Raw genomic sequence first — 13,008 nt, forward strand, 5'->3', positions numbered from 1 at the left:
AATGCAGGCTTTTACTTTTACATTAGACTATATCCAACAACTTAACATTTGAACCTTATTATCTTATCCTACCCCACTTACCCAACCCCACTGAAATACTTTTACTAAATATGCCTTTGGGGTCATGTCCTCACCTATCATCGCAGAGTCCAATAACCTACTGAAACCTCCTGATACAATTACTAGTGAAGTCCAATTGAGGTCATTACCCTCTCCCTGCGGGTATGAGGATGGCACTTCACGCAGCATGGATGACGCAAACGATTCTGCTTTCCTTGAAGAACTAATGCTTTGTCCCTTAGCGAATATGTGAACAATGAGAATCAGAATCTCAAAGTATGTAACTGAGTTATTTCTTCCCCATGTATGAAGTTATATTGTTGTGAACTAGTTTTTACCTTAAACCCATTAAGTGAAGGTTAGCACCTTAATTTAAAAATTATGTTGGGAGAAAATAATCCTCCCGTTGTTTTAGTATAAAACTCAATAAATTTAAGAATTTTTTTTTAAAAAACACATTATTTAAATAGAAAAAACAGCAATACTACCTTTGAAAGGCCTGTTGATGTCACTGGTTTATTTGTCACTGGTTTATTGGGTAAATACAAAGTATAAGATTTTGCATTTTTAAAAAGCAAAACCAAAGAGATTAGAAAGAAGTACACATCCTCTTTAGAATATAAACATAAATTAGATTTAACAAGTAGGCACTTAAAATTTAAATGTAAAACATTGGCATTTTAGAAGTATAAACTATAGTTAACATATCTAAATTCCTCCTGAAATAAGTTTACAAACACAAATACACAAGCATGGGAAAATGCATTTCTAAACAAAGATAATTTCCTCTTTTTTAAAAAAAGAACTAGAATTCAAACCCCATATGGCAGATCAATGATTAAGGTACTGGCAGGTGGGCGAAAAGAGCTTCTGAAATTTATTTGATTAAAATTTAAGCATTTAATGAATCTATTACAATAGCATACAATATATATTATAATGAAAAATATATGTCAGGAAAATAATGAATCCTAGACTTAAAATTTTACTTTACAACAAGGCACTTAACACATTGAAACAGTACAGTAAATTTCCAAAAGAATGCAATTGTTATCTTTCCAACCTTGCAATATTTCTTTCATGAATATACTGTAACACAACGATAAATTTTGCAGCATTAATCATTGCATAGGAGGTACGCTAAATAATGAATTCAAACTTGGCAACTAAATTAGCTTATAACTTCTTTTCCCCTTAAAGGGCAGTTTAAAATAATTACAAAAAAGAATGATTCTCATTTGTGATTCATTTAGAGCACACATGGTCAGAATAAAATAATTCAGAACTTATAAGCTATATATTTGCATAAAAATTATCTTTGGGTATCTTTGACATGATTTTCAGTGTTTGGGTGTTGAAGACAAGAGCACTTCTCAATAGAAGAATATTTTTAGCAACTGAATCATAAGTTAAATTATTGCAACATGACATTTAAAAAAATAATAGAAATTTTTAATGTATACAAATAGAAAAGCCTTCAACACAAGACATAGCACTTTCAATGTTTGATTTAAACCTGTAAACTCATGTATTAAGAAATTTTCTCGCACTTCTTTATACTACAGAAGTGTGTTAACACCATCTTTATTTTTTTAATCAAACAGTGCAAAACAAACAATGAAACAATAAAAAACAATAAAAAAAGAAATGTGTGAAATATTCAAGGAAAAGACCTAAACTGTCAATTACAGAAACTGCATGAGTTTGGCAAGAAGGGAAAAAAACATAGAAAAACAGCCTATTTGGTGATTCAAAGTCAACAGAGTTGTAGGTAGTTATAAAGGGAGACATTAATGATTGTAATTGTGAGAGGTAATAATGGTCTGCAATTTTTCTTTGATCAATTGGATACAAGATTACAATTGCAACTCCATATTAATCCCTATTACAATTGCAACTCCCTATTAAACCTTCCCTTTGGGAAGGTTTAAAATGACTTTAAAATAATTCCTTCCGCATGATACTTTCAGATCATTGGCAAAAATAATGAAAAAAGAAAAGCCTTTTAAAAACTTGTAAATATGCTTTAAAAAGTGGCAAGTTCGTGGTCCAAGCCAATGCACTTATCTATTAAAACTCATATATCGTATCTCCACAAGGGGGCACTGGAATACAGCAAAGAACCCTACGTCTCATCACCCCTAAAGCAGACTAGAGGCTCATTCCTCAAAACAGCCTCCCTCCACAGCAAAACCTGTTTCCCGAGATGACAGTAAATTAAAGAACAAATTCACAATTACTTCAGGTAGAAATTGGGAAGTAGTGCTTTATTTTCAGAGCTAGTGGAGGTGTCCAAAAAATAGAATCCAAGAGGAACTCATTTTCATTTGAAATAACTGAAAAAAATGTGCCATAATTTTAGGAAATGTATGTTATAGATATTTCACAGAAGGACTAAATTACATGAGGGCATCAAACAGGAGCACTGATTTACATAAAGCAAGGCAAATGGATAAGATCTTGTATTGTAACTGGCAAAGAACTTAAAGGAGCTCTGAAAATTCACTCTGTTTCAAAGGCAAGACCGTAAATGTTTATGCTTTATATTCCAAAATGGCATGTTGGGTTAAATCTCAAATTTGTTTTTCACTGTTTCTCCTAAATTCCCACCTTGAAACTTTGATTCTATCCCCTTCTGCATGATTTTTAAATCATCTGCTCCTTCCGCATATATTTAGAGAGCTATACATGCAAAGACCCTGCAAGCAGCAATACCTACATGTGGGGTCATAGATGTTTTTAAAGTTCTTTAAAGAGACGATGGTATTATTTTTAAAAAACTGGATTACTTGACTCAAATGCAAGGTTTATTGTTTCAAGGCTTGCCAGCAGTCAATAAAGAATGATTTATAAAGCTTAAATAGTTTTCCCTATTTAATTGAAAAAAAGGTGGGTGATCCCAGACACAGGTGAATAAGGCTCCAAGGTATATATATCCATCTGATTGTTTTATTTGAATCAGAGGCTCAAGAAAAATACCCCAGTGTTAGGAGAGCAAATATCGGGCTTCTGTGTCAGACATTTTTCCTCCTAATCAGGGTGATCGGTGTTTTCAAGCAGAACGGCTTGTTCTATCACAAGTGTCAATCAATGTCATTATGTAGAATAATGGCTAGACATATCAGGTAGGCTACAGATAAACCAGTTTATTTAATAATTTATTTTATTTACTTTATATTATTTTTATTTATTATTAATAATAAATACCAGAAAAATCCTTGTGTTTCAAAGCCTGCCAAAGATGGTTAGTTTCATTTCTTGTTTTTTAAGTAACAGGACTAGGAGAGTCTTTTTTTTTCCTGCCTTTGAATTCAATTACCTATCCCTTTAGTGATTCTTCTATTACATAAAGAGCCGTACTGAAAACACATTCAGAATTTTAGCACCAAGAGATGATGATTCTTCTAAACTGATTTGTATTGTGCTTTTCTCAACTGATGTGAAGGTCAATTTTGTGTTCCTAATCAAGGCTGGCTAGTTTTGCTAATAACCATAAATTTAGGGATGGTTTTCATTCCAAAATGTGGGAAAATTTCATCTTTAATATAAATGTAAAAAGGCCTCCTTCCATTCCCACTAATCCCCCATCCTCGTGCTCTAGTGCTGATGATTTTGAACCCCTAAAACTTCATATAGTTAAGGAATTAAACTAAGAATGCAATAGCATTACATTATATAGTTTGACCAGATTTTTTAAATCCCCCCCCCTTTTTGGTATCACCTCAAAGAAATTTAGAAACAATTAGCCCCCTTTACCGTGTAGTTGTGGCTGCCCCACACACTGATTCCTAAAGTAGACTATAGTGCAGCACCAGGATATAATTCTCACAGGGTGAAAGTCGTATTATTCTATTGCATACTTCTTTGGGATCGGTTTATGAAACTGGACCTATTACACTTTCGGCCTCCATCTTGGTTTTTCAAAAAGCACTAATGCAACTATGAAGACATCATTTTTAGTGAATTGTGACCAAATTTATTTCCAGTTACAATTAGGAGCCCTCATGCAGATCTCGCGGCAGGACCTGGCTTGGGAGAGAAACACAGGCTTGTTCCCTAAGCGGCACAAGCTTCAGGTCACACGTGTGCTCCCAGCCTGAGCTTGTGCAGCAGACTGCACCAGGGGTGCCGGACCAGATTTACAAGTGTAAGGCTCACCCACTAGCTGATGCAGGCCAGTTTCCTGTCTATTTGTCCGCCCAGGAGATTTCAAAGTGAAATTTACAAATAGGTAAAATCTGTGGGGTGTGCCGAACAGTTTTTATTTAGAGCACTTAAAAAATATAAAGTAAAAAAAAAAAAAAGTAAAAGTGACACATAGTGCATTGGGTGGTAGCAGCGTACACGTTCCCAGACCTGCCCTTGACCTTGCACACAGGAGTGGTGGAAACACAATTCACCTGAGTTTACTCACAACTCACGGACCTCCCATCTCTCACCGAGAAGCCTCATGCTGAAAACTACTCTCAACATCAGGCTATCCTATTTACACAGGAGCGGTATATATCCAGACATTTTTATTTAAAACATTAACCAATTCTCCTGATCTTGAAAGGAAAAAATTTCAACATTCTGAAGTAGAGGGCTTTAGGGAGGAAAGGCTAAAGAAGGGGGAAGAGTCCTTTGGCACCTCTTTAACAAGCTCATCAGTAAACATCCCAGTTGTGGGGGGCTTGTTACCAATGAATGAAGAGCTGCAGGAGAATATATCTTTCTCAGGATGAATAAAAACCAGTTAAAGGGTAATACTTCAGTCATCTTTCTAATCATTTACATAAAATTTGGTCCACTTCTTCATTTAGCAGTCAGTTCTCCTAAAATGAAAAACAAAACTATACCTTTGGTTATAGCATTGACTCTTTCGGTCTAAGACCTGATGCCTTTCCGCTTTGCTCCTCACGTAGATTTCTCGTTATCTTCGCCTATCTTCTGCACCCGTGAATACTTTTTGCATGATGACTTAAAGCAGCCAGGAGGCCAGGACAGTGGCCAGGAGAAGCAGCAGGGAATTGAGCCTTGTACATTTTTCTCAAAAAAATAAAAAATGGGGAACCACCATGCTCGAGACAAGAAATTAGTCTGTGAAGAGACCTTCAAATTCTGTAAAAGGGAGGAGAAAAATAAAATTAGACATATTATTCATGACCCCTATCCTATTTTTTTTCCTATCCAATTGTCATGCACTGTAACCTCGCAGGGAAAGCAGCAGAACTGGGTCGTATGGCAGTCATTGCTTTTGTACCTTTCCCCTAGGCTGCCTGTGTGGTTTGAAAAGGTTGTGAAGACCCAGGCTCTTTAATCCTCATTCAGTATGGCTGGGTGGAATCTTTCTTTCTTTTGGCATGGGCAGGCACTGGGAATCGAATTTTCTTGACTGTTCCCATGGAGATGTGACCCACCCAATTGTGGGTGGTACCTTCTGATGAGGTGGTTTCCATGGAGATGCATCTTCACCCATTCAAGGTGGGGACACTTACTGGAGCCCTTTAAGAGGGAACCATTTCGGAAAAAGCTTTAGAGCCAACAGAGCCTACACAGCCAGAGATCTCTGGAGATGAAGAAGGAAACCGCCCCTGGGGAAGCCTCATGAAACAAGTGGTCGGGAGAGAAAGCTAGCAGATGTCATCATGTGCTCTCGCAGCTGACAGAAGTGTTCAGACGGCATCAGCCCTTCTTGCGTGAAAGTAACCTTTTGCTGCTGACTTAACTGCAACATTTTCATGACATTAGAACTGCAAATTTGCAACTTGATAAATCCCTATCTATTTTGGGGTACATGGTCCAGGAACTGAACCCAATACATTCCCTTTTAAAAAGCCGTTCTGCAGGTGGTTCAGTGGTAGAATGCTCACCTTCCATGCGGGAGACCTGGGTTCAATTCCCGAACCATGCACCAAAATAAAAAGCCATTCTGTTTCTGGTATATTGTATTCTGCCAGCTTAACAAACTAAAACACTGCCATTCTGGCATCCACGCCATACTTAGTGCTTTTTTCTCTTTGTGGTTCATGCAATTTCTTCTGCTTGCAATTTCAGTGAGAATGGAAACTCAGGAATTGTTGTGAGAGTTATACAGGAGGAAAAATGTCAGAACCTGAGAGTGGGTAGATTTACAGGACAAAGAAGACAGAAGAGAGAAAGGAGAGCCCAGAAGAAAGACCTAAGAAGAAAGATGAAAATCTTGGTTTAGTGATACCAGTAGGCAGCTAGGTGGGAGTATAAGAAGGAAGATGGAAATAAGAGACTAGGGTTACAAAGAGGGAAAAAAAAGTAATTCATAGAAAGGAGCATTATTGGTAGATACCACCAACAGAGATAATACTGTAGACAAAACACATGAGTTTACATCTTTCGGGAATGACCTGATTTACTTCAATTGCTCACAAACTCTGCAAACATATGGTGCCAGACCATAGTAGCGAGGCTATCCAAAGATAACTGATAGTACACAGACTAACTCCATTACATCAAGGGCACACACCAAGGCTAAGAAGTCACAGAGAGAAAAGTAATTCTACTCCCAGGCTACAGGAAGAGAGCAAGAATTAGGGAAGGCTTCCCATAGGCCGTGGCTGTTCAGGTTAGCTCTTCAAGAATGATTTGGGAAAGAATGAAAAGGAGTTCTGTGAACAGGAAGAAAAGAAACATCTAAGGAAATAAGGGAAGCCAGAGAGCACAATGCCACCAAAAGATAAAATCGAATCCAGTAATTCATAAGTCACTTATTTTGCTGTTTTTTTTTTTTTTCTGGCGATTTTCCTCAAGTTTCTTTAAGGGTAGGAAGCATGTCTTATCCATCTGCAGCAATGCTTTAAAGAGAATGTTTCAGCATTTTAACTTAGCATATGTCCTTCAATTCTAGTACAAATTAGTTGGATTAGTCACCGATGGTGCCAACTTTGCAGCATTTTTAAGCTTAAATATAATTTATATTTGGGAATTTCATTATTCTGGTTTACTTTAAGAAGCAATAATAGATTAAAGTTTCAAGGGAACTGCCCAAAGTACACATTTGGGTGGCAAACAGCAGTTATTCCCAGTAAATGCTACCTAAAACCTTACTGTGTGAAAAGGGGTCCTCTGCATTTAAAGGAAAGAGTCTAACAAGAATCTTCACTGCCCTCACCTTTTCGTTGGCCATGGAATGGTACCACCAGAACAGCCGCGTTGTGATATAATAGGCGATGACAACGTCAACAGTGTAGTGTTCGTGTGCCACCAGAATGCAGATGATCCCAGCAGCACTCAGCAGCCAGCAGATTAAATGATACCACCAGAAGTGACGAGGAGAATCTGGGCAGTAGAAAAATCACAGAATTAATGAGAACCTACTAATTACAGTCTCTTCCCATGACCTTAAGCAGAACGATCTAGGGTCGGGAAATCACTGGAGAACACTGATAATCAAAAATGAGCCATTCACATATGAAACGAGACGGAAGGCTAGACGATAAAGACTGAGACAGTATAATCTAGGAATGCAATTAGTGACTCAATGTACAAGTTAAAAAATATTTTGCATGAGGGCGTACAAAGGAATGTCAATATTGCAGGGTGTTGAAATAGACGGTCATTCATATTTTCAAACTTCAAAAAAAAAGACTAACACAAATAACAATATTAAAATAGTTAATAGGAAAAAAAGGAAATACTGTGGGTCAATGAGAGGTAGGGGTAAGGAGTATGAAATTTTTTTTCTTTTTGTTTCTTTTTCTGGAGCGATGCAAATGTTCTCAAAATGATCACAGAAGAATATACAATCATGTGATGATATTGTGCGTTACTGATTGTGTAATGTGACTGGGCTGTATGTGTGCAGATATTTCTCAGTAATAATAATAAAAAAGAGCCACTATAAACCACCCAGGATGAGTCAGGTGGGAGGGGGGATCAGAGGTGGCAGGTCTGCTGTCGCTCAGTGGGGAGGTGGTAGCACTAGATACTCCAGATACCATCCACTGCTAATGAGCTCTTTACTAAGGAAGAGAACAATTGTTTTTCCTGATAGGATGGCAGAAATTGGCTTATATCGCCTTATGTAAAGGACCCACCTGGAAAGAAAAATTGTAGGGGCTCAAAAGGAAAGGTAGTTTATGACAGAGAGAGAGAGAGTGAGAGAGAAAACAAGAGTGTTTTAGGTCTTCACAAATTTACTTTGATTTCTCCAGGAGAAGAAAAGGAAGGCGTGTGTGGCTAGCAACGTTTTGATTCTCAGTGATTTCATACAGTTACTTCCAATGTCAATCATAAAGCACTCCCTGTTTAAAGCTTAGGATTCTTGACCATTCAATCATTGATGGATTTTAGTCTTCCCAGTAAGGGCACTAAGAAGCTCATGACATTGATCAGCTTTAGAGCAAATGCACCAGGTTGAACACAACCCTACACCCCACAGCTTCGCACACAAGTGTTAATAACAGGTATAATTTGAACCAGAGCAAATCTCTAAGAAGTTGGTCTTTATCTTTTCTTTTTTTCCCCCCTATTTTAAAGCTTTATTACTTTACAATAAGAGTTAAGAATCCAATAAACTAAAACTTATTTCATATTTAACTGTGCTTACAATTATAGTGATATCTCCTTTCAAGTGTACAAGAATGGCTGAATAGGGCAAGCAGCCATTTCCAGAAATGTGGATGAAATACCAAATGAAGTATCATTCAAATAAAAAACTTTTTTTTTTGGTAAAATTGCTATTGGTCTTTTGGTTCCAAGTCACAATATTAAGAAAATAAATCTGTAAATTTACATTTGAAAGTTTGCTTTTCTGATTCTGAATGTGCTCCTCAATTGCTTCCTCAAATTGCTTCATCCTGCCACTAAATTCTGGCAGATAACTCATAGAATCCTAGAATTTTCATGCTGAGAGAAGAGACCTGAGTCTTGTAGCCAGGGGGTGGAATCCAGCCCCATAATTGTTAGGTTTGGCTCACAATGTTAAAAGTTTGAACCAACATTTTAGAAACCTGGGGTTTTCACAAAAACCTGTATTACTGACTTTTCTGGACAACAACAACAACAACAAAAAAAACAAAAAAGGAGGCTCCAGAAACACTGGCACCACATTTCTACTCAGCTCCAGCGTCCCCCTTAAGAATAAACATGCTTTTTCCAGCACCACAGACCCTTTCCCTTCCTAAAGGCTCACACCTACCCCTGCTTCGGGTGCTTACAGGTCATCTGGTGTTTTCCTTAGAAGGTCAAAATCTGGGGGCAAACCAGAACTAGTTTGTCTTTGGTTATCCACAAGCAGCAAAACTGAAGTAGGTAACAAGTAAGGAGGTGGCCTGAAAGGTCATTTTCTTCCATGAGGAACTGAAAATTAGGAGTAGTTGGAAACCCTGGCACCACTCTCCCCTAAAAATGTACTTCTCATTATGTCGCAGGCTGGGAACACTGCTCATTAATTGAGAACATTGGCAGGCCCAAAGAAAAGATGTAATATAAACTACTTTGAAATGCAAATAACAAAATGGTATTCTCCTCTCTTTTTTTCTCATTCTACCTGCAGGAATTCTACTGAGCTAAAGGATAATGGCTACAATTAATTAATTTCATGGTCCATGGGGAGCCCTGGCCCGAACTATTCACTGAATAGTGGAGACAATGGACTTTGCATGGTGGCACGGTAAATAAAACAAAACAAAACAAAACAAAAGACTGGCAAAATAATCGATAGTAACAGGAAGGCTGATCTTCCTGGACTAGTTTTATGAGGAATCTTGGTCCCAATTATAATATTTTCATAACTAGATAAAGCCCTCTCCTCCTAATGCTCCTGCATTTTTGTTTGCTCTTACCATACAGATTTAATTCCATTCATTACAATGGAGCACATAGGAGTTCAAACCAATCAAAAGGCAGAAAAGCAAAAAACATATAAGTGATGCATCTAATTCTAGAAGTAGAACTTTCAAAGTAACCACTAGAACCACTGCTTACTCAGAACATGACATAATTTAGAAATTGGCTGTTTTTCCTAAATGAATAGGAAATAGATATAAACATGGAATGCCCTGTTTATGTACAGAAGTGAGTATAACATTGAATTCATATTGCGTTCACTACTGATTTGCTATTTTAGTTCTCACCAAAAATCAGACAAAGCAGAATGATTCTTTTGATGCTATATGCAAACCTACAAAATTTTAAACACTTCAAGCCAAAATTATGTCTTAGAAAGAAACCGTCTCTTCACACTGTGTAGCTTTCATTAAAGTGTGAAAATAATCCCCAGCCGCCACGCTGCTGCTCTGAGGTAAATGAAAGAAGAATGACCTGTTTATAGATAAGTAGATTAACCCTTGGCAATTCTCTAAGATCAGACAACTTGGGTTTCCAGAAATTCTAAATATGGTCAAGAAACTTAAGAGCAACTTTTGGGGTCAGCCTGCTTGAGCTGGAACAACAGGCCCCTCCAATTACCAGATCTGGGCCTTGGCTGAACCATTCACTTTCTCTCCTCATGAGAAAAACAGGGATAGAAAGTGCTTCCCTCATAACAGAGACCAGCACACAATAAATAAGTTAATACTAACTTAGGCCTGCTTGCTATTGTTACTATTACTTGGTCTGACTCAGTTTCGTGGAGTGTTTTCTCATCATTGCTTTGTTATTTTCAACCCACATGACTGCTCCTCCCCCCACCCTCTTCCAAAAATTTTTTTCCCTAAACTTTTTCCTTTGAAATAATTTCAAACCTACAGGACAATTGCAAAAATAATACAAACCCATACAGAGAACTGCAACATACCCACCCTTCAGATACCCTAATCCATCAATTTTAATATTTGGCCACATTTGCTGTATCATTCTATCTATTCATCTATCAATCAATTCACCTGCTGCTTATCACGTTTCTAAACATTTGAGGGTAGCTTGTACGTACACATCGTGCTCCTGAACACATAATACTTCCACGTACATTTTCCAGCCATCAGCTTTTTTATAAGCCTCAAATGGGAGAGAAGGCCCTCCTTGGAGTGGAAAATGACTGATCTTACATAAGATGGAACTTGCCTTGACAAAAGCCAGAATAAATCAGAACCATAAAAAACACACAGCACTCCATGCCCATCTCCCCTGGAACCAATACCTAGGTATTAGAAGTACAGTGACTCACACTTAAGGGAGATATTATCCCCTGAGGTTGGAGCAGAGACAGGTGCATGTTCCTGTCCCCTCTGTCCCCCCACTCTCCAAAGACTGCGGGGCACAAGCGCAGGGAAGGGGCCGAAGAGCCTGGTCCTTTAAGTCAAGTATGCCAAAGGCCCACGCGGAGCACAGCACTCTCCCTACTGCGTGTGCACGTGTGACACAAAGGGAACAGCACAGAAGTTATAGCATTCTCATAGTATTAAAAGACCTCACTTCATTACTACAAAGAAATCTCAAATCATTGTCATATTACCCTTGAACATAACTTCAACCTAACCCCCCAGGTAGTCTAAATGAACAAGAACTCATTTCTGGGTCACTGGAAGATAAGCCTGATGCCCATAGTGTTGTACATGAACACTACAGCCGAAGCTGTCTGGGTTAACGAAAGGCGAGGGAGGAGGGTGTCAGGTGGAGGGGTCAGGGGTCAGGGGCTCCCTCTGCTGGTCTCTGTCTAAAGACCCCTTTTATGATATGCTCAGTGAAAAGAATTGAGATAAACTTTAAAAACACACTGGCATGGGGTATCTTGGAACTAAAGATGACATTCAAGAATGAAGATTAACACTGACCAGCTTTGCAAAAATGAAGAAGCATCACTACTTCAGAGAGTTTCGAAGTGATGGGTTTAAATATATACAAAATGTCAGAAACCTTTAAAAATGAGATCTGCTAGGTGGTTAAAATCAAATACAACCCCACAATGAACAGGACATTATTTTGGCCATAAAAACTACCAGGATACACAGTGATTTCATATAATGAGAATTAAGCATATAAATATGGAAAGATGGTTCATTCTTGCCTTCATGTTTAGAATGAGAAAGACAATCTCTTAAGAAAATGACCAGTATTGACAAAATGTTCCACAAAGATGCCTATTAAAGCATAGAAAGTACATGAAAAATGATAAAATTGGAATACAGTGGGAAAAAGATCAGGTTTTAGAAGGGGAAAACAATTGAACTGTAGTTGTTTTATATATAACAGGATGGAAGCGTCATACAAATAATTCAAATGCCATTTATATTTGGCTTTAGAATGCACCAATTGTTTTTGCCATAAACTTACTTATCTCCTTAATTCCAGTATTAAAATAGCTTTTCATACCTTAAGCAGCACTAAGCAAGGGGGATGACTTTCACAGGCATGCGAAATGCTAGAGAGGAAGCCAGGGGTCAGGCTTGAAGCCCTAAGTGTTCAAACCATGTGTGAATAACTGAAGTGATGCCCTACATATATGCTATCATATACATAAGCACACATATCTTTCATAGCTACCGACATCAACAGGGTAAGGGCTCCCAGGAGCTTCCGCGCCTGGGGATCCCCCCAACTACAGCAATTAATTAAGTGGGAAAGAGCCATTACTTACATTCTTTGATGAACAAATAAGTAAGTGTCAACACAACTGTGTGACCACTGAAGAGGAAGTCTCCGCACAAGATATGTGATCCGGTTATGGACAAACCACCACCAGAAATCAACCGTAGAATCCGCTGTACTTTTGCCTGGGAGTCTCCATTGAGCTGAAAGACAGAAGAAGATTAGGAAGGAAATTTATAAGTTTATCAATTAAAGTCTCATTCCAGTTTGTGTGACACCTAGAGAAAGGTCACCAGGCTGGGCTTTTTTTTTTTGCTTTTTAATCTAAAAGGTCAGAAAGAATCCAAAAGGAAGAGAGAGGGAACTTTTGAAACTGGGCTTTATTCACTGCATTGGTGAATTTTATTGACAAGTTTTAAATTATTCAGCATGTTACTAATAATATGTTTTGGTGGTATTGTGTCC

At 37.9% G+C, this 13,008-nt stretch overlaps 1 protein-coding gene across 12 annotated transcripts in view; it reads right to left on the reverse strand.

Moving 5' to 3' along the window:
* Positions 1–568: 568 nt before the first annotated feature.
* The window catches only part of SGMS2 (sphingomyelin synthase 2), an 83,542-nt gene continuing 71,102 nt past the window's right edge, over positions 569–13,008 (reverse strand). For all 12 annotated transcript variants that reach the window (XM_077142607.1, XM_077142601.1, XM_077142604.1 and 9 more), the window contains 3 exons: positions 12,593–12,746; positions 7,187–7,353; positions 569–5,160 (listed from right to left, as the gene is read on the reverse strand). In XM_077142607.1, coding sequence (XP_076998722.1) covers positions 4,957–5,160; positions 7,187–7,353; positions 12,593–12,746 — 525 coding nt within the window. In that variant the 3' untranslated portion in view covers positions 569–4,956. The remainder of the gene's footprint in view (positions 5,161–7,186; positions 7,354–12,592; positions 12,747–13,008) is intronic.

This window comes from Tamandua tetradactyla, chromosome 24 (genome assembly GCF_023851605.1).
Source record: "Tamandua tetradactyla isolate mTamTet1 chromosome 24, mTamTet1.pri, whole genome shotgun sequence".
Classification (NCBI taxonomy): domain Eukaryota; kingdom Metazoa; phylum Chordata; class Mammalia; order Pilosa; family Myrmecophagidae; genus Tamandua; species Tamandua tetradactyla.